The following is a 17754-nucleotide window of genomic DNA, read 5'->3' as shown; positions in this document are numbered from 1 at the left end:
GGGAAAATGGGCCATGAGACATGCTGTTATTGTAAGGAAAATGCCTTAATCTAGTAAAAGAGTTTAGATTGACATTTGCAAAATTGTTTTTTTTTCTGTAAGACGAGTTATCTTCATCACTGAATGCCAGTCAAGCTAGATAGTTCAGGAATGATGTTTTTCCATCATTAATCCTAGACATTTCCTGGCTTTCCCCAAGGCCAGGGGTCCATGCGATCCTTGTTTAAGTGGCTAAGTGAATCAGCAGACATCCAAGCAGCTGCCAGAGTTACTGTATTAAATAACCTCTGATTTAGTCTGTCACTCTGTCAGGGTCAGCTAGAATTTAGGTATAGTGTTCAGGAATGTCAGCAGGACCTTGTTAACATTTCCCTCTCTACATGGTTCTGCTTTTGTGTCTTGAACAGACTGTTCAGAAGATTTTGAAGTCCAACAAACAGTTTTGTAGTAAACTGGGAAAGTACAGAATGCCATTTGCCTGGTCTGTCAGGTTAGTGCCGGTATTCATAATATTTTTGAACTTCCCCTAAAATCTTTTCCTCATCCATTGGTAATTTACATCTCTTTCTTCCCGTTAAAGGTCAGTGTTTAAGGACAACCATGGAGCATTGGATCGAGAGTCTCGTTTCTCACCTCTTTTCAAACAGGAGAGCAACAAGATTTCCACAGATGACCTGATAAAGCTGGTGTCTGAGTACAAGAGGTAAGATAGCCTGCAGGCTTTAGCAAAGTAGTCTGCAAATAGTTTTCCAAGATTGAATCCACATTTTACACAAAGTTTTATTTTTACAGGGCTGAGAAGACAAGCAAACTACAGACTATTCCTGGGACGCTGGATATCGCGTTAGACTATGTTCCAATGGAGCATCCTAGTACGTCTGCTGTTCATGTTCCCATTCTGCTTTCTTTTCCTCATCCCTTTCTCATTTCTACGTTTGACATACATCTTTTTCCATCAGACTGTGTGACATCCTCCTATATACCAGTGAAGCCCTTTGAAGACCTGACTAAACACCAACCCACAGTGGAGGTGGAGGAGTTTGCACAGGACACCACCAAGTTCATTCAGCCACATCGCGTCTACAAAAACCACATCTACGTCTACCCTAAGCATCTCAAGTATGACAGTCAGAAGAGCTTTGCTAAGGTATGCCCCTTAGTATCATTTACCACGACACTGAAATAAAGTTTTTCGTTTTGTTTTTATATGCTTCGTGTTTTGCTACGGTGCAATCCTTTTGAACGTATTTAGTCATTAACATCACAATGGTCCTCTTGTTCAAGGCTCGTAACCTTTCGGTCTACGTGGAGTTCCGCAGCTCAGATGAAGAGGTTGAAAAACCCTTAAAGGTAGAAAGCTACGCCTTCTGGCATACTTTACACGACTCGTCCTTTCTCCATTCAAGTCCTTTTAATCATGGAAAACTGCTGTTTTTACAGTGCATCTATGGCAAACCAGGAGGACCAGTCTTTACCACAACAGCCTGCTCCACCGTCCTACATCACTCTCAGAGCCCCGACTTCTATGATGAGGTGAAGACCATATTTGTTTCTCCATTCATCACATAAAGATAATTAGAATCTAGAAGTGGATCAGCTTTATCAACCTTTAGAAAGAATGCGTTTAAAGGTCTTTCTAAAGCACATAAATCATTAAATGCTGTTCTGTCTTCAGGTGAAGATTGAGCTTCCTACTCACCTCCATGAAAAGCACCATCTTCTCTTCTCCTTTTACCATGTCACATGTGACATTAATGCTAAGACAAATTCAAAGAGGAAAGAGACTCTGGAGACCCCAGGTGAGATATTGGTAGTTTTCCAGCCTGTAGTAGTTGTAGTTGTTATTTTTTGCCTTTTATTCAGTATTTCTTTTGTTTATTTGGTTTGTTTAGTGGGATATTCTTGGCTGCCTCTGCTCAAAGAAGGCCGCGTGTCATCTCAGGAGTTCAACATCCCCATCTCCTGCAACCTGCCTCCTGGATATCTGGCCATCAAGGAAGCCAGCAACACCAAGGTGAGACTGAGGGCAAAAATAGGAGGGTAAGAGACAGGCGAAAGGAGTGTGTAAATATTGCAAACCTTGCTGATTAATAGTAGCATTAATTTTTAAAGGGAAGCGTATTAAACATTACACCGTGTGATAGATTAGTGTGATATTTTTCGTCCTCACACACAAACTCTTCTCTTCCCTTTTGACAGAATGGAGCAGATATGAAATGGGTTGATGGAGGAAAGCCAATTTTTAAAGTATCCACCAACGTTATCTCCACAGTATACACTCAGGTACGACCATCATTTGGGATTCTGTGGTTTTCCCTCCTTTTTTCTGGCTTTGAAACTGCGACGACCTGGTGAGAACTTCTGTATGCCCACTCTTTGATCGGCATGTTTTGGGGTGGGTTATAGTCCCACATAACACTGAATGTACATGTATTCAGTGTGTATTGTGAATGAAATAAAAAACAAAACAAAAACAAAATAGATGGTTGGAAGGATTTCTTTCTGTTGTTCCAACCACAGTGCTATTGTGAAATGATTGAAAATGCTAAAGTGACTTGTCAAAGTCAAGCGTCCTCTCTGAGTTATCTCCTTTAAATGGCAATGAACATGAAAATAGCAATTAAATATCCCTAAAACAAATGCACCTTCCAAACTTCTGCAAACACGAGCCCCAAATGCACAATCAGCATCAAAGGGTAATGTGGTAATGTAGCGTGGCACATAAAAAAAGGAAATGAACAGTTTCTGTGCAGTTTGCTATCATGGGATGTTTGAAACCCTGCACAGCAGCTTCTTAATTGACTAAATCTCATCTATGCCTGACTTTTTTCTTACACTACAATAAACTGGCTTTAAAGTCCCTTATAAGACAGGGTAAATATACAGTCATATATGTAAAAATATGTTTAAAAAAAGAACAATTACAGCCCAAAACCTTTTATCTTTTACGCTTTAACGTTGTAAAATCCATTTCAGGTGTCTAAAATAAAACCAGGGCTGAATCACTCAACAACATAGTTGTGAGGTGCTGAAGTTCATATTTCAGCCTTAACTGTCGTTTAAAAAGGAAAGAGTCCACTAAGTAATACCGCAGATGTTAGCTGCTCATTTTTTCAAGAATTCCTCTCTCTGTGTCAGGACCCCCACCTGAACCGATTCTTCCAGCAGTGCCAGAAGAGAGAGCTGGACCTCTCTATACCTCCTACCTCCAACTTCCTCAACTGCCTGAAGGTCAGAGTAAAGCCGCTGTATCTCCTCAAATCTCAGTACTTGCGAATGAGACAAAAGCCAGAGCCTTAACTACCAAACACTGCTACACATCCTAATGAGTTCAACACTGTGTCAGCACGTCAGACTTTTACCAGCCCCTTCACGGTTTCTTCTTTACCCCTTTTTCACGCTTCAATCTTGTCCACCCACTCCTCCTCGCTCGCTTCTTTCCCATCCTTCTCCAGGGTCTCCTCAGCATGGAGAGAATCCCAGTGATAGTCCGATTTCTGCCAGTCCTCTTCAACCAGCTGTTCAAGGTTCTGACTCAGAATGACAATGATGAGGTCACTACTGCCACCACCAGGTAGGCAGTGGTACTACAGAGGTCCTTAATGCATTGATAATAGAGTCCTGGGTTTATCCAGGTGATGAAAGCAGAGTGAGAAAAAGAGTGTAGTGATTTATATTTCTGTTTGAGTCAGTATCTTCCCTTTTATTGTTGATGTCATTGAATTGCTACTTTGTTCTATAATTAATCCAGACTCACACAATAAGTTCATCCAGTGAAACAAAGAGAGAAATACAGCAATTCTTGATATTATTTAACAATGAAAGCAATTGAATAAAATCATTGTTGTTGGTCTGTGTCTACAGAGTACTGGTCCACATTGTTGCAAAGTGCCATGAAGAAAACCTGGATTCTAGCCTGCACTCCTACATCAAGGTATAAAAGAAGCTGGTGTGTGTGGTGAATACAGTGTGTTTGCATGCACATGCTCAGAAATATCATATAATAATTTAGAAGTCTGATATTTTCCACAAAGGAATGGAAACCCTGCTCTGGCTATTTAATTTGTGAAGAAAAACAAAACAGAAAAGGGAGCTGTGTGTGTGTGTGTGTGTGTGTGTTTGGGTGCATTTGGGCCAGCAACAGTGTGGCTAGGGCCACACGCCCAGAACGCTGTGCAAACATCAACACAGAAAAAAGGGAAAGGAGAAGAAGAGAGAGGGATTGAGCAGGAGGCAAACTAGGACATTCAGCCTGCTCAATCAAAAACACAAGGCATGTTTGTTTAGGGGGGAAAATCAGTGAGAGGATTAGAGAAGAGAGCAGGAGAAAGCACAAGACCTGTTTCATGTTGGCTACAGTGAAGGAAGACTGCAGAGCGTGAAGAGGCAGTGGCAGTGAGAAATGAAGGGAGGCAAAGAGAGAGGACAAGCAGAGTCAGTGGCAACAAGGTTGTTATAGTAACAGATTGGCACGATGTCCGGCAGTACTGGTGCCCAATTTAAAGTGCTGAGTGTTAGCTTGTATTCATTCTTTAACTACTAAGTGTGAATTGCATTGAGATTCAGTAGTGTCATTTGAACAAATGCAAATTATGTTGTAGTTTTTTTTTTAAAATATACGGGATTGAAATATTTTATTTGCTATAATTTCATATATTATTGTATGAAAGCATATTTTTTACAAATGCTTCTATAGAACTGTGCATATTAGTAACAATTAATTGATTAGTCCATAAAAATCGGAAAACAGAAAATTATGAGAATAATTTCTTTGTTTTTTTGCTGACTTTAGGAAATTGCATAGGGAATCTTTCAGTGTTTTTTTTTTAATTAGTCGTATATTTTTTTTCATTGAAAAAAACCCCCAAACACATGTTACTAATAACTGAATAGCTGAAAATGATCTTAGTTAATCAAAACTTTTTTATATCCAAAACAACAAAACACAGAGAAAGAGCTGCAGCATAGTTATCTACAGCATGCCATTAAATGTCGTTGTGTTCACCAGACTGTTCAAAATAAGAAATTATTTGGTTTGCTGTACTGTATTGTATTTATTCTGAAAAAAAAAAAAAGAGTTCATAATTCACTAGCTGGACCCACGTCCTCATTTTCGGTTTGACAGCATTTTAGTAGGTAAAGGTGAATGCTTGGACATGAATTGAGCTGTGGTTTGGGGAAGGACTCGAAGAGGACTGGCGGCGGCTCCCGGGCCTGGCAGATCCCCGTGTACTAAATAGGAGTGAAGAAGTTATAGAACTGAACAAGGAGGGAGGGTGGGGCACGTGAACGAGAATGAGCAGCTTGCAGAACTGGGGGAATCTATATAGATGATAACTGGAAGGAGCGTGTTTGGAGGCGTGGTCCCGCTCCTGAAATTCAGATACATCATCTCCAATTAAACAATAATTAAAATAAAGTTATAATTGTTGAAACTGTTGTATCTACTTCTCAACTCACTGAATACTTTCACTTCCCAGTTGGTATCAAAAAATACCCTCAAATCATTTAAAACAAATAAATTGCTACATGTGCACGTATGACTCATTTTTTTCCTACTCTCCGTCTCTCTTTCTCTCTCTGTAGTATGTGTTCAAGTCAGAGGACCATGGGTTTAGGACAGTTCATGAAGAGCTGGCTAAGGGAATGACTTTTGACCTGAAGAGCAATGAGCAAGCAGCTGTCAAGAATGTGCTGAAGGTTTGCTTCCATCCTCCTACTCACTCTTAATTACTCACTAAATACATGAACAGGATTGACCTACTTTAGCCTCTTCTGGTTGCAGTTCTCCTGGTTCTTCTTTGAACTTATCGTCAAGTCCATGGCCCAACATTTGGTTGACTATGACAAGTTAAAGGTAAAGTATTAAAATCCACTTCTACCTCTTCTAATCTCGTCAATTACTGACCACACCTGCAAGTTTTCTTTGCACTTCCCATCTTCCCAGTACATGCTGCATGACCATGTCTTGCTTAATCTTTGTTCCTAAAGCTTCCCAGGCCCCAGCGATTCCCCTCATCTTACCAGAGCCGTGTGGAGAACCTGGTGGAGACAGTGTCTGAACACATTTTCTGGAAGAACAAAGAGATGCCAGAAGAAACACGCAGTGCTAACTTAGCCGTGGCAGCTTTTGTGAAGGTGAGAGAATTTTTAGAAGTTATCTTGTTAATTCAAAGTATAATCTTAAAGGGAAACCTTGTCAAAAAAAACCCAAAATAACAAACAGGTTGTTGGTGCTTTGGACTCCTTCAAGTTTGAGCCCATGTGAAGAAAACATATACTGTATCACTGCGCTATTAGGCTTACAGCATTTTGCTCTTAGTGGGATCAATACAAACTGTGTAAACAGTCTGCAGATACAATTTGTTATCCATTGATTCCTCCATCTATGCTAAATGATGTGTCTCTTTCTGTTTTATTAAGTGATGCTTAGTCTGATCGCCAGTTTGACTCCAGTCTTTGTGTCTTTGCAGCGCTGCTTTACCCTGATGGACAGAGGCTTTACATTCAAACTAATCAGCAACTACATTAACATGATCACTGCTGCCGACAGCAAGGTAACAAAAAAAATCTCAATGAAACTGATACCAGGAAAGTAGAAATGAATCATACAGACGTTCCTTCTTTTATGTGTAGCTACACAATATGTTAATGTTGTTTTTGTGTGTTTTACAGGTCTTGTGTGAACTCAAATTTGAATTCCTGAGAGAAGTGTGTAACCATGAACACTACATTCCTCTCAGCCTGCCCTTACCTTCCGCTCGCATCACAGGTAAGGTCGCACCCCAGGTTATACGCTTGTAGGGCACTGAGTGTCTTTTCAATGTGGTAACGATCACGCATCGAGTAGCTCTCATTTGTTTATTAACACTCAGTCTTTCTCGCTTTCTCTTTCTGTCATTTTTTTTTCTCACTTTATGTGTCCATGTCAGACCATGCATTCCCAGAAACACAAAGTACTCATGGTAAATATGTTCACTCATTCCTTTTGTTACATTGTATGTGCTACACTGTGTATCCTGAAGTGGGATGAATATCATGATGATGATGAAATCCATAAAAACATTCAGCATGTCGCAATATTTGCTGATCAGTGAACTACAGCAAATATGTGTGTAAGCTTTGTTTGAATCCTGTGCAGTTCAGTTAATTTCCATTTAAAATGTGGCTCTCTTTGTGGCGTCTCTCCTCAGCATCAGTGCCTGAGTACAACCTGACTGGAGAGTTCTGCAGGAAACACTTCCTGACTGGCTTGTTGCTGAGAGAACTGGGGCTGGCTCTCCAGGACGAGCAAGACCTGAGACACCTAGCCTTGGCCACCCTGAAAACCCTAATGGCCAAACACTCTCTGGATGCACGCTATGCCACCAAGGTAGACAGAACAGATGTTAACATGGGAAAAGAAACCGAAGCCATGAAAAATGAGTCATGAGCAAACAGTAGAAATTCTTCCACAGTGACTCATGCAAACACATACACACTGACATGTGATTCTTCAAAGCAGCTGCAAGCAGCCATGAAGATGTCTTAATGGATGCTGGGAAGGGTCTAGATCAGATCAAAGTTAGCAATCTGCCCTCAGTTAAACGTTGCCAAATACTGCCAACCACAACACAAGAGCAGTGGGCTGTAGTCAGGCCGAAGCCTGAATGAAAACCAAATGTGTGCAATCAAGAAATAAAATGGCTACATTAATAAAAACCACTCATGCAACACAATGCAGGTGAAATTTTATTTAACATTTTGCTGAGGTCAGTGAATTTCCATGGCTGCTTTATTCTAATTCATGAGTGCAGTCTGCAGTGCTTTTATACAGGGATTAGGAAGTACATTACATTTAAGAAAAACAATGTCGAAATAAAGCAAAGTGTAAATAAAATGAATATAATGATTAGGAAATAATTTCATCTGTAATTTTTAGAGTTTAAAATTGCAATTAACTGTAATTAATCTGATGTCAGCAGCACGTTTCAAAAAAGTCATCACTGTGTTACATCTTTCTTAATTTAACAACACTTTATAATCCTCACATCTAAAAAAGACTCTGCCTTTCTGGATGCTTCTTTTTATACTGATTATTGGGTATAAAAAAAGAGCTACTCAGTCATGTAATTTGTTATGAAATTTTCCACCTTTTATTTTTCACTCACTCATCCTACTCAGAGCCGGGGTTAAACACATAACCTTAAGTTTGAATTGCATGTATTTGGCCTAAAAAAGGTTTCTGAGTCAAATAATGAGATGATTTATATAAAAAAGTACTGATTTAATTAGACCAATTCTGACTGATACTTTCTTTTCCAGGAAAAGCAGGCAAGAATTGCATCTCTCTACCTGCCGCTTTATGGCCTCATCCTGGACAACATGCCAAGATTCTTCCTCAGGGACCTTTTCCCCATCTACTTTACTGCTAGTGACCAAGTAAGAGTCAAGACAAATGATGAAATTATTAAAAAACACTGTATTGATTGGCTCCTAAATGTTCAGAATCATGTATATTTGTGTTATGTTTTAAGGTAAATCTATTTTCTCTTTGTGCTGTCTTTTTTGCACCTGCAACAGGGCTCTCGAGATGACCTCAGTGTGGGAGCAGTGGCAGCTGGAGGGGTTACTCGCCATGCCAACTCTGTAGATGCCTCATTTTCCAAAGAAGTACTCAATTCCATTACAGGTAGCACTGTTATATGTGTGTGTCTATTTCCAGTGAATCTATCTAATATAAAGTAAGTCAGGACATTGATGCCTACACTTGTTCTTCCTGCGCCAGCCTTCTCCTCCTTGGCAGTTGCTACGGCTAACCAGGCTGACTCTCGAGGCTCTCTGATCAGCGTGGACTCCAACCCGAGCAACAGTGACAGGAACAGCGAGAAAATGGATGGATGTGAGAAGGTGAGACAGTTCACATGAAAAAGAGCAAACATCTGTATAGAAAATGTAGTCATTTATTTATTATAAGTTTCATTGGTAGTCTTCATATGTACATTGTAAGACCGCAGCATTATACTTTGTAAATAATGCGTAAAATATATTTCAGCAATCAGCACCTCCAGCAACCCAAAATCACCCATATAATATCTTATTTCTGCATTTTTAAAAGTAGTAAAATTTTATTTAAAAATACTGGACCAGCTAATAACACGCCCATTATATCCAACTTTTAACTCCTGTTAGCAACAGTTTATCACTGACTGCATTTCTGTCTGATGTTGGTCCTTAGTTTGCCCGGCCCCAGTCCCTGATAGGCTACGGTTCTCGATGTGACAAGCTGGACCAGGCAGAGACCCGCAGCCTCCTCATGTGCTTTTTGCAGATCATGAAAACCATATCTGAAGGTAAGATCTATCACTAAATGTTATATACCTATGTGGTATGTGACTTTTGTTGCCATGATGCCAGGTCTCTCTTGGAAATGAGATTTTTAATCTCAATGAGATTTTTACCTGGATAAATAAAGGATTAATAAAAATCACTTAAAGAATTCATGCAGTCCACAGGAAATTTATTACATTTACTGCTATACTTAGCAGTGAATGTATACAAAAATTGACACAAAAGTTGCTTTTTGTTCTGTTGCTGAGGGATTTTAATACTGTGAGCTTCAGATAGCCATACTTTTTTCAGTCTGTGAAAAGATTTTTTATATTATGTCTTTCATTGTCTATTTCCAGATGTGCTGGTGTCCTACTGGCACCGCGCCATTCACCAGGAGATCTCGGACTTCTTCAACATTCTGGAGTAAGAGCTCTTCTTGTTTTTGCTGAAGACTGCAGGCATTGCTACACTGATTAGAGATACTCACTGTTCACAGAGAGAGAGAGAGAGAGAGAGAGAGAGAGAGAAAAAAAACTGTAGAGAGACAGACGGGGTTGAGGGCAAGTGAACAAGAAGAGTAGAAAAGGGAACGTGGCCAGTATGAAAATACTGACACTATAAGAGAGAGGTAGAGAGAAGAAAAACAGACTATAATTCCAGTGAGAGCTCCTGTCCACCAACGAGTGCAGTAAATTAACTTTCCGTGTTTCCTGTTTGTCTCAGCATCTAGACTGTTCTGGTTCACCTCAGTGTGATCACATGCACTCCATCTTATCTGTCTTCTTATCTGAGAAAACTTTTGAATTGTGTTTCCTTAGGCTCTGTCTTCAGCATTTTAGATTCCTTGGAAAACGCCACATAGCCAGGTGAGTGCTTTCTCCAGCAAAGAGATGGAGCAGGTGCCATTCAAATGCATTTATTGTAACGCTACACATATGGAAACTGCTTATTAACTCAGTGTACATGTTGCCACCACACAATGATACATAATTCATGTAATCATTCACACAATCATAAATGCAGCCCCACAGACACATTCGCACACGCACGCACGTGAAATCAGACTAAGTCAGGCAGAAATACTAAAATGTGTTCAGTATGCGTGCACACACTCAGGGATCAGCTTCAAGAGGGGAGGAGGTGAAGGAGGGAAGAAAAGGAAGAAGGGGGGAGGTGAAACTCCTGGATCTCACTGTTCGAAAAGAATCACTGCTGGATATTGTAGTGTAGTGGTTGGCAAACACAGGATGGGGGTTGTTATCGTGTGTGCGTGCTCTTACTGGAGCTGAGCCATTGGCACTGCGAGCCTCTTCCATCTTCTGGATCCTCCCAGCTAATTAAATTAGCCCTCTTTTTTTCCTTTCAGCAATAGGATGCTGAGATGTAAGCCAACAAAAGGCTGGGAGAACACACTGCTTTACTGTGTGTGGAGGCATTAACTGAATGAAGATAGCTGGAAGCCTAGCTAGGGCTCTCAGACGTAGTTGAGCCTGTCTGGGGCTGCTAGCTACTTAACATTCATCCATAATACCAGGCCACGGGGGATTCAGAGTGTGTCTGTCTCGGCATCTTTCTCTGTTGGCTCTTTTGAGTCAGTTTGGGCACCCCACTGAAGTTCAGGAGTGATGAAATACATTACATTAGGTCTTAAAGATTTAATCTTGAATATTTGTGATTAAACCATCAGGAAATGCTTGAATAACAAGTGTAACTGTCAAAAACTACTAATCTGCTTCATCAGGAGTGTGTGACTGTGGTTTAATCCTGTGTTATTGACAGTAGTCTGACAACATAAGCTGTCATATCATGGCATTGACGTTTACTAGCTGAGCCCCACCCACTTTAGATCAATGAGAAGTTAACAGTTAAAAGCAAAAAACAGAGAAATCTCCTATATAAATTCAACCAAAGATTTCCAAGACATGTTTTAGGGCCACTGGTCATAGTTAGAAGCTGATTGAGGAAATTGTTTCATTTATCCAGCAATGTTGTAGTTTAGTCCCAGACATTATTCTAGCTTATCCCTTACTTCCTTAATGTTCTATGTTCTCAATGCACACGACCAACATAACACAACTAAGTAACATTTGCCTGTTACGTTTTCTCCATGTTCGACCTTGCTGTTGTAGTTTCCATGACAGTGCATGCATTCACCCCCCCGCTCTGTGCATGGTGCCTCTGATAATGGTTTGTCCTTGTGACCGCACATTTATCGATGTCCTGTCACATCAAGTAACACTTTCTTTGTTGACACAGATCCATTTTATGTAATGTTCCGTGTGCTGGTTTCGTTTGCTTTTTACATCTTTTCCACATTTTACGACTCAGATGTTGCACGTTGACCTTGTAACCCTCTGCCTCCATGCCTTCAGTCTCAGCACTGGCTCAGCTCCACCATCTGCTTGGCTTCAGTGTTTTTAATAGGCTCTGATGCTTTTGTGTTGATTGGCTTACGCGCTTTCTTTTATCTGGCACAGGAAGCATTTGCTTTACTCAGATTGGCAGCAGTTTCTGATCAAGCTTTAAGGATCACAATAATTTGATAAATTGAACATCTGTTTTTCCTGAGATACTGTTACGGAGCTCATTTGTGCCGCAGCATAACTGACATTCAGCTTCATCACACCAATATCTTGTCCCTAAGCTGTCCATAGTTGTATGTTACTATCACCCCGAAGCCCCAGCTTCCACTCACACTCTACCAAGAGTTAATGCAACATTTTCACATTACTATACTAGTGGAAAACTAAAAGCATCAGCTCTACTGACTCTAACCTTTCCATCTGGCTGACCTTCCTCTCGAGCTGTTTGATCCTTGTTTTTGGCTCCAGCCGCTTTCATCACACCAAGGTCAAATCGGAGATCTTGTGTGCTTTTTGCATTTCATTTAGCCTTACTAAAATCAAATGTGACCCGGCTTCTATAAATATGTAACAAGGTCACAAAGGTGCAAAAATTGTAGCGCTTTGCAAGCTGCTTCACATTTAGACAGTAAGGTCAGTTTTTTTATTGATTACAGACATGCTCTAACAGCTATTAGCATGCCACCCACAGTTAGGATATCTAACTAATAACAATTTTAAAAATGATGGTCTTAATTAAACTAACTAATGTTAGCTTTGATGTGGTTGGCTTGTGAACAGGAAGCTAGCAGCGGCAGTAAAGCTGGCTCAGTCAACCCACGCCAATGGCACCCTGAAGGGCTCTAACAACCCCTCCCAGTCCTCTCAACCCTCAAGCATCTTCCCACAATGGTAATCACCCTCCACAAGGAAAACAGACAACACCTCAGCCATGATGACAAACAAAGTCTTTGTTTACTGAAAGTGTTCTGAATGCTAATGATGTCTGGTGGCCCAAAAGTGCTTTATGATGTCATAAAACTCCAGACTCTTTAATACACGTTAAACATGCAAGAGCAATGTGAATACTTGAAAAAAAAGGATAATGCATTTGTGTCGTGTGTAATTTCACCATTTATGTGACCACTGTGTTTCCACATTACAGACTGTAACTTGTGTTCTCAGCATGCCTCTTCCCATACCTGCAGTGTTCTGTGTGATTTGCCAGTCTTTGTGTCTGTACACTCATGTGTTGATAGCTTCCCGATAGCAGCAAGTCCTTGAGACATGGATGTCATTTATATCTACCCGCCTACTTAAGTGTGCAGAATCTTTAGCGATAGTGTACCTTTGCATTTATCCAAAGGTTTAGTACCACATTTACTGAAGGGCAATTTAAAGAAGTCATGAGTAAAACACGCACACGCTGTGATTTATATGAGCTTCTGATTCATGCTGTTGACCCTCCAGGATGGCATCTGGGGGTGATGGCCACCGGCATGCTCGCTCCCAAACCATGCCCATCATCAGGGGCAAGAATGCCCTCACCAACCCCAAGCTGCTGCAGCTGATGGAGCCAGGTAACAAATACTCTGACTGAGGTCACAGTGAGGTTACTTTGATGTATTTGTTATTCATACGTGCTTCTATTTCTAGACGGCATTCAGGATGGGGACACGTTGAGTCCTACAGATATTGAGGCGAACATGTCCACAGAGGTCGCCCTCACTGTGCTGGATGTACTAGAGCTGTTTGTTCAGCATCAGAAGGTCTGTGACCATTTCATATTATACAACCCAAAAGTAAAGTTAATACCACAAAGTATTACATTGTACTTCTTTAGAGAAATTTATTTTTTTAAGCCACTTATGTGGAAATGTGGCTGTCAAGAAGACACTCTAAAGGAAGGAAATGGGGAAAATAACTGAGGTATACCAAATTGCACAAAAACCGTCCTGAAAACCAGTGGCAACAGGTCTTATTGAGTGAAATGTTTGGTTCATCTTCACTGATATGTACAGAGGTAGTCAGGAGGCATGGTAAAGAGGAACAGTGAGTGTCTACAGCCACGTGTAAAAAATAAAAATAAAAATAAACAATGTTGAGGCTCTGTTGTGGATTAGAACTGCATTTCAGTTAGATTAAGTTTGGATTGGCCTCACCACAACCTGGACCTCAATATTACTGAAGCATTGTGGGATCGTTTTAACAGAAATGGAACAAAAGACAGTCAACATCCAAAGAAAAGCTTTGTAGACACCTGAAGGACTATTACTATTACTACTTTTATAAAAAATTTAACGATAGGCTAGACAGTGAAACTACTTTTGGCTGCTCCCTTTAGCTCTGTATATTTAATTTGGCAGTTTTTTTTTTGTTTTTTGTTTTTACAATAGAAGTCCTTCTTGATGCAAACCTGATGGGGATTTGTCTGCTTCCATCATTAATGTTTCACTCAATAAAAGTGGGCATACCAAATATTGACTTTCAAGCAGAATTTGTATAAATTCCATTGTTGCCTTTTTTACTGTACTTACACATGTCTGCAGATGTTACAGTAAACTGTTACACCCATTTCCCACTTTCCCAGCAAAATATAAATAAATGTGAGGTGGCTCAAGTCTTAACACATTTCATACACATTCATTTCATACATACTGCCACCTAGTGTTTTTTTAAAGACTGCATTGAAGTTAAGTCTGGTGAAACATGTTTTGCTTTCGTTTTCTCACATTCATCCAGAAGCAGCTGTTGCAGGACGATGGACAGAACACATTGATGAAGAAGGTGCTGGACACCTACTTGCTCTTCTTTCAGATCAACCAATCAACTGCTACTCTACGGCATGTCTTTGCTGCACTCAGGCTTTTTGTACAAAAGGTCCGTAAACCTTTCTTTAATCGTTCAACATATCATTGAAGACTCGAGTCATTATCTTATGGTTAGTTTCGTCTTTCTCTTTTTTCTGTAGTTTCCCAGTGCATTTTTCCAGGGTAAGGCAGACCTGTGTGGCTGTCTTTGCTACGAGATCCTCAAGTGCTGTAACCATCGATCCAGCTCCACCCAGACGGAGGCAGCTGCCCTGCTGTATTTTTTCATGAGAAAAAACTTTGAGTTTACCAAGGGAAAGTCGATCGTTCGCTCACATCTGCAGGTCAGTTAATATAAAGAAGTAAAATGACTTCATTTGAGTTTTGTGTACTTTGCTTATCACCGTTTCATGGCTATACTGGCCTGTCTCCGCTACAGGTTATCAAGGCAGTGAGCCAGCTGATAGCAGATGCTGGAATCGGAGGCTCGAGGTTTCAACAGTCTCTGGCCATCATAAACAACTTTGCTAATGGAGATGCACCACTGAAAGTACAGAATTCCTTAAGCTTTTAAAACACCTTTTCTATCAATAATTATCATCAATCGTGTACTTTATATTTAATTTTACTTTCATTTTCTACAGAACACACCGTTCCCTGCTGAGGTGAAGGACCTGACCAAACGGATCAGGACAGTTCTGATGGCTACAGCACAAATGAAGGAGCATGAGAAGGATCCTGAAATGCTGGTGGATCTGCAGTACAGTCTGGCCAATTCCTACGCGAGCACCCCTGAGCTTCGACGCACTTGGCTCGAGAGCATGGCCAAGATTCACGTCCGCAACGGGGATCTCTCAGAGGTTCGAAATGTTGCATTTTGTCAGGTTCTCGGGCTTCAGAAACATCGATAATGTCACATGAAAGTATCAGTTTAAAAAACATCTAACTTCTGTCTTTCCCTCAGGCTGCTATGTGCTACATCCACATCTCAGCCCTGATTGCTGAATCGTTGAAGAGGAGAGGTTAGTCCACACTTTGCTGCCACTTTTGCCCTTGCGAGCTTTTTGCAGCATAGTTTGTGTGCAAATATCTGTTTGCAGTGCAGTGAGATTTTTGTATATTTGTGCATCTCTGCAGACATGCTAACTTGAGTTCATCCAATCACATACAGCAGCTTCTCACAATGGAATACTTTTTTCTCTTTGCTATCATAGTCATCAAACCTTTGAGGCATCAGTCCTTCATACATTCACTGTTCTTGATGTGTATGCCTGAAAGTGAGGACAGTTTTCATCTGAGTGTGACTGACTGAGAACTCATGGGAAATGATGTTTGATTCCTGTTCCTGTCCTGTAGTAGTATAGACCTTTCTTTTATATTTAAATTCCATCCTCCTCTTAGATTGATGTCCACACATTTTCCTGTGCTTCACGTTTTTCTGTGTGTGCATGCTTCCTCGTGTAAACAGCTTGTATCTGCCACTCAGTGTTTCTGACGTCTTTTGCGCATGGCTTTACTCACTGAGCCTGTGGGCTAGTTCCTAGCATAGAGTGCCAGCAGTTCAGCTGCTTTGTGAGCCTTGTCCGTGAGCATAAAGTGGCAAAAGCAAGTGGACATAAACTTTGTAAACCTGCTCCTCCTCCCCTCCTACCAAACAGGCTACTGGAGCGCTGACAAGGCCAGGATGTCCAGTGTGTCCCCTGAAGAAAGCCCTGTCTATAAATGTAGCTCCTTACTAACTACCTCCCGAGATCCAGACAGTGAGTGTGTGCGCCTGGGGGTCCGCTGGGTGGTGTTGGGGTTGGGTAAAAACATGAATGTAGAAACAGAAAGACCTGAATGTGGTTGGTAGTGAGTGTGCACTTATATTTGTTTGTACCTTTTGAATTTTTTTGCAAGCTCTGGATATTGAGTGGCGGACATGATTTGGATCAAAGGGACATCAGGTTGTCCGGTGGTGGTTTAAATTTGAATCACTTTTCTACACGGTGTATTGCATTTTGCAGTAAATTGTTCTGAGGACCACTGTTCTTGCCTTGATGGCATGATCTTGTGCCAGGTTACGTTTTACTATCACTGTGTCTGTTCACACAAGTCTCACAGGATATGATGCTCAGTGTCACAGGGGTTTGATGTGAAGCACACTCACATTTGCTGTTTTTGCAAAAACTGAATGTTTGACTGTAAGTCTCGTATTTTCTTGCAAGACTGTGATAGCAGATGTATTTTAAGCATCTATACGTGCGTTTACATGCCAAACATAGCACCAATGATAACGTGTGATGTCTGTAGGAAGTATGCAAGTGTGTGTCTTTTTAGTAATCGTGCCCTGATATCACTTTCACTTGTTTGACACACCAGCATCCTTCTCCATGGGCTGGGCAGCATTTATGTGCATCAGCCCTAATGTTAAAGAGGAGGGAGCCATGAAGGAAGACACTGGTACACAAGACACGCCATATATTGAGGTCCGTGTTAGCCTTTTTGTCCTGAACAAAACCATTAACTCTGTTGGATTTAATCATCAGAATTACTGTTGCCGGTCAGACTTTTCTCTTATGTTCTTCGTGCTCTCGTTGCACTGTGTAGGACACCCTGGTGGAGCAGCTGGAGCTGTGTGTGGACTATTTGTGGAAATCGGAGCGATACGAGCTCATTGCTGACATCAACAAACCTGTAATTGCTGTCTTTGAAAAAAGAAGAGATTTCAAGGTAACGGCTTTTACCCTTTCTGTGTAAGCGTGTGAAAAAATGTGCAGTGTGAGCTGCGTATGAAATTATTTGTGTGTTTGTTTGTTTGCTTGTGCCTACAGAGGCTATCAGAGCTGTACTATGACATCCATCGCTCCTACCTGAAGGTGACGGAGGTGGTGAACTCAGAAAAGCGTCTCTTTGGGCGCTACTACCGTGTAGCTTTCTACGGACAGGTGAGTGTTTGCTTGAGCTTACCTTCACAGACTTTTAAGATACAAAGGACAACGAACAGTCACTGTAACTACACGTTTAACAAATACATCGGAAACACCACTAGGTGGTGTGTTTTTGCACATAAACTTAACTACGTGTGTAGAACTTGATCAGTTCTACACACATGTTATAATAGAGATATAGATTTCCTTAACTGAAATCTATGGAAAAAAAATTCTGCAACTGCAAAGACAGAGGTAGAAGCATATATATCCAGCTATCTATATGCAGCTTTTATGTCTTGTTGACTATTGAAATGGAAGTTATTTAGTTAATACTTTAATTTACAATTATTCTAATGATAAATTGCTGTTTAATTGCAA

The 17754-nt window shown here is 40.7% G+C and overlaps 1 protein-coding gene across 9 annotated transcripts in view; it reads left to right on the top strand.

Moving 5' to 3' along the window:
* The window catches only part of dock10 (dedicator of cytokinesis 10), a 63847-nt gene that overhangs the window by 42440 nt on the left and 3653 nt on the right, over nt 1–17754 (top strand). For 3 of the 9 annotated variants that reach the window (XM_080288493.1, XM_080288491.1, XM_080288494.1), the window contains exons 14-49: nt 408–490; nt 581–703; nt 793–872; nt 960–1147; nt 1285–1350; nt 1441–1533; nt 1676–2014; nt 2200–2283; nt 3139–3231; nt 3456–3574; nt 3865–3934; nt 5587–5700; nt 5786–5857; nt 5992–6138; nt 6474–6557; nt 6676–6772; nt 6933–6965; nt 7194–7372; nt 8305–8421; nt 8563–8671; nt 8768–8889; nt 9218–9332; nt 9669–9735; nt 10131–10178; nt 12456–12566; nt 13125–13234; nt 13311–13423; nt 14397–14534; nt 14626–14808; nt 14904–15014; nt 15109–15324; nt 15429–15486; nt 16123–16224; nt 16826–16932; nt 17054–17176; nt 17278–17391. In XM_080288493.1, the coding sequence (XP_080144619.1) occupies nt 408–490; nt 581–703; nt 793–872; nt 960–1147; nt 1285–1350; nt 1441–1533; nt 1676–2014; nt 2200–2283; nt 3139–3231; nt 3456–3574; nt 3865–3934; nt 5587–5700; nt 5786–5857; nt 5992–6138; nt 6474–6557; nt 6676–6772; nt 6933–6965; nt 7194–7372; nt 8305–8421; nt 8563–8671; nt 8768–8889; nt 9218–9332; nt 9669–9735; nt 10131–10178; nt 12456–12566; nt 13125–13234; nt 13311–13423; nt 14397–14534; nt 14626–14808; nt 14904–15014; nt 15109–15324; nt 15429–15486; nt 16123–16224; nt 16826–16932; nt 17054–17176; nt 17278–17391 (4128 nt within the window). Of the gene's footprint in view, nt 1–407; nt 491–580; nt 704–792; nt 873–959; nt 1148–1284; nt 1351–1440; nt 1534–1675; nt 2015–2199; nt 2284–3138; nt 3232–3455; nt 3575–3864; nt 3935–5586; nt 5701–5785; nt 5858–5991; nt 6139–6473; nt 6558–6675; nt 6773–6932; nt 6966–7193; nt 7373–8304; nt 8422–8562; nt 8672–8767; nt 8890–9217; nt 9333–9668; nt 9736–10130; nt 10179–12455; nt 12567–13124; nt 13235–13310; nt 13424–14396; nt 14535–14625; nt 14809–14903; nt 15015–15108; nt 15325–15428; nt 15487–16122; nt 16225–16363; nt 16933–17053; nt 17177–17277; nt 17392–17754 lie in introns of those variants that run through there. The other 6 variants (XM_026191306.2, XM_026191312.2, XM_080288492.1 and 3 more) reach the window with 6 other exon arrangements.

This window comes from Astatotilapia calliptera, chromosome 14 (assembly GCF_964374335.1).
Source record: "Astatotilapia calliptera chromosome 14, fAstCal68.1, whole genome shotgun sequence".
Taxonomy (NCBI): domain Eukaryota; kingdom Metazoa; phylum Chordata; class Actinopteri; order Cichliformes; family Cichlidae; genus Astatotilapia; species Astatotilapia calliptera.
This window is presented reverse-complemented; position numbering and strand designations above follow the sequence as displayed.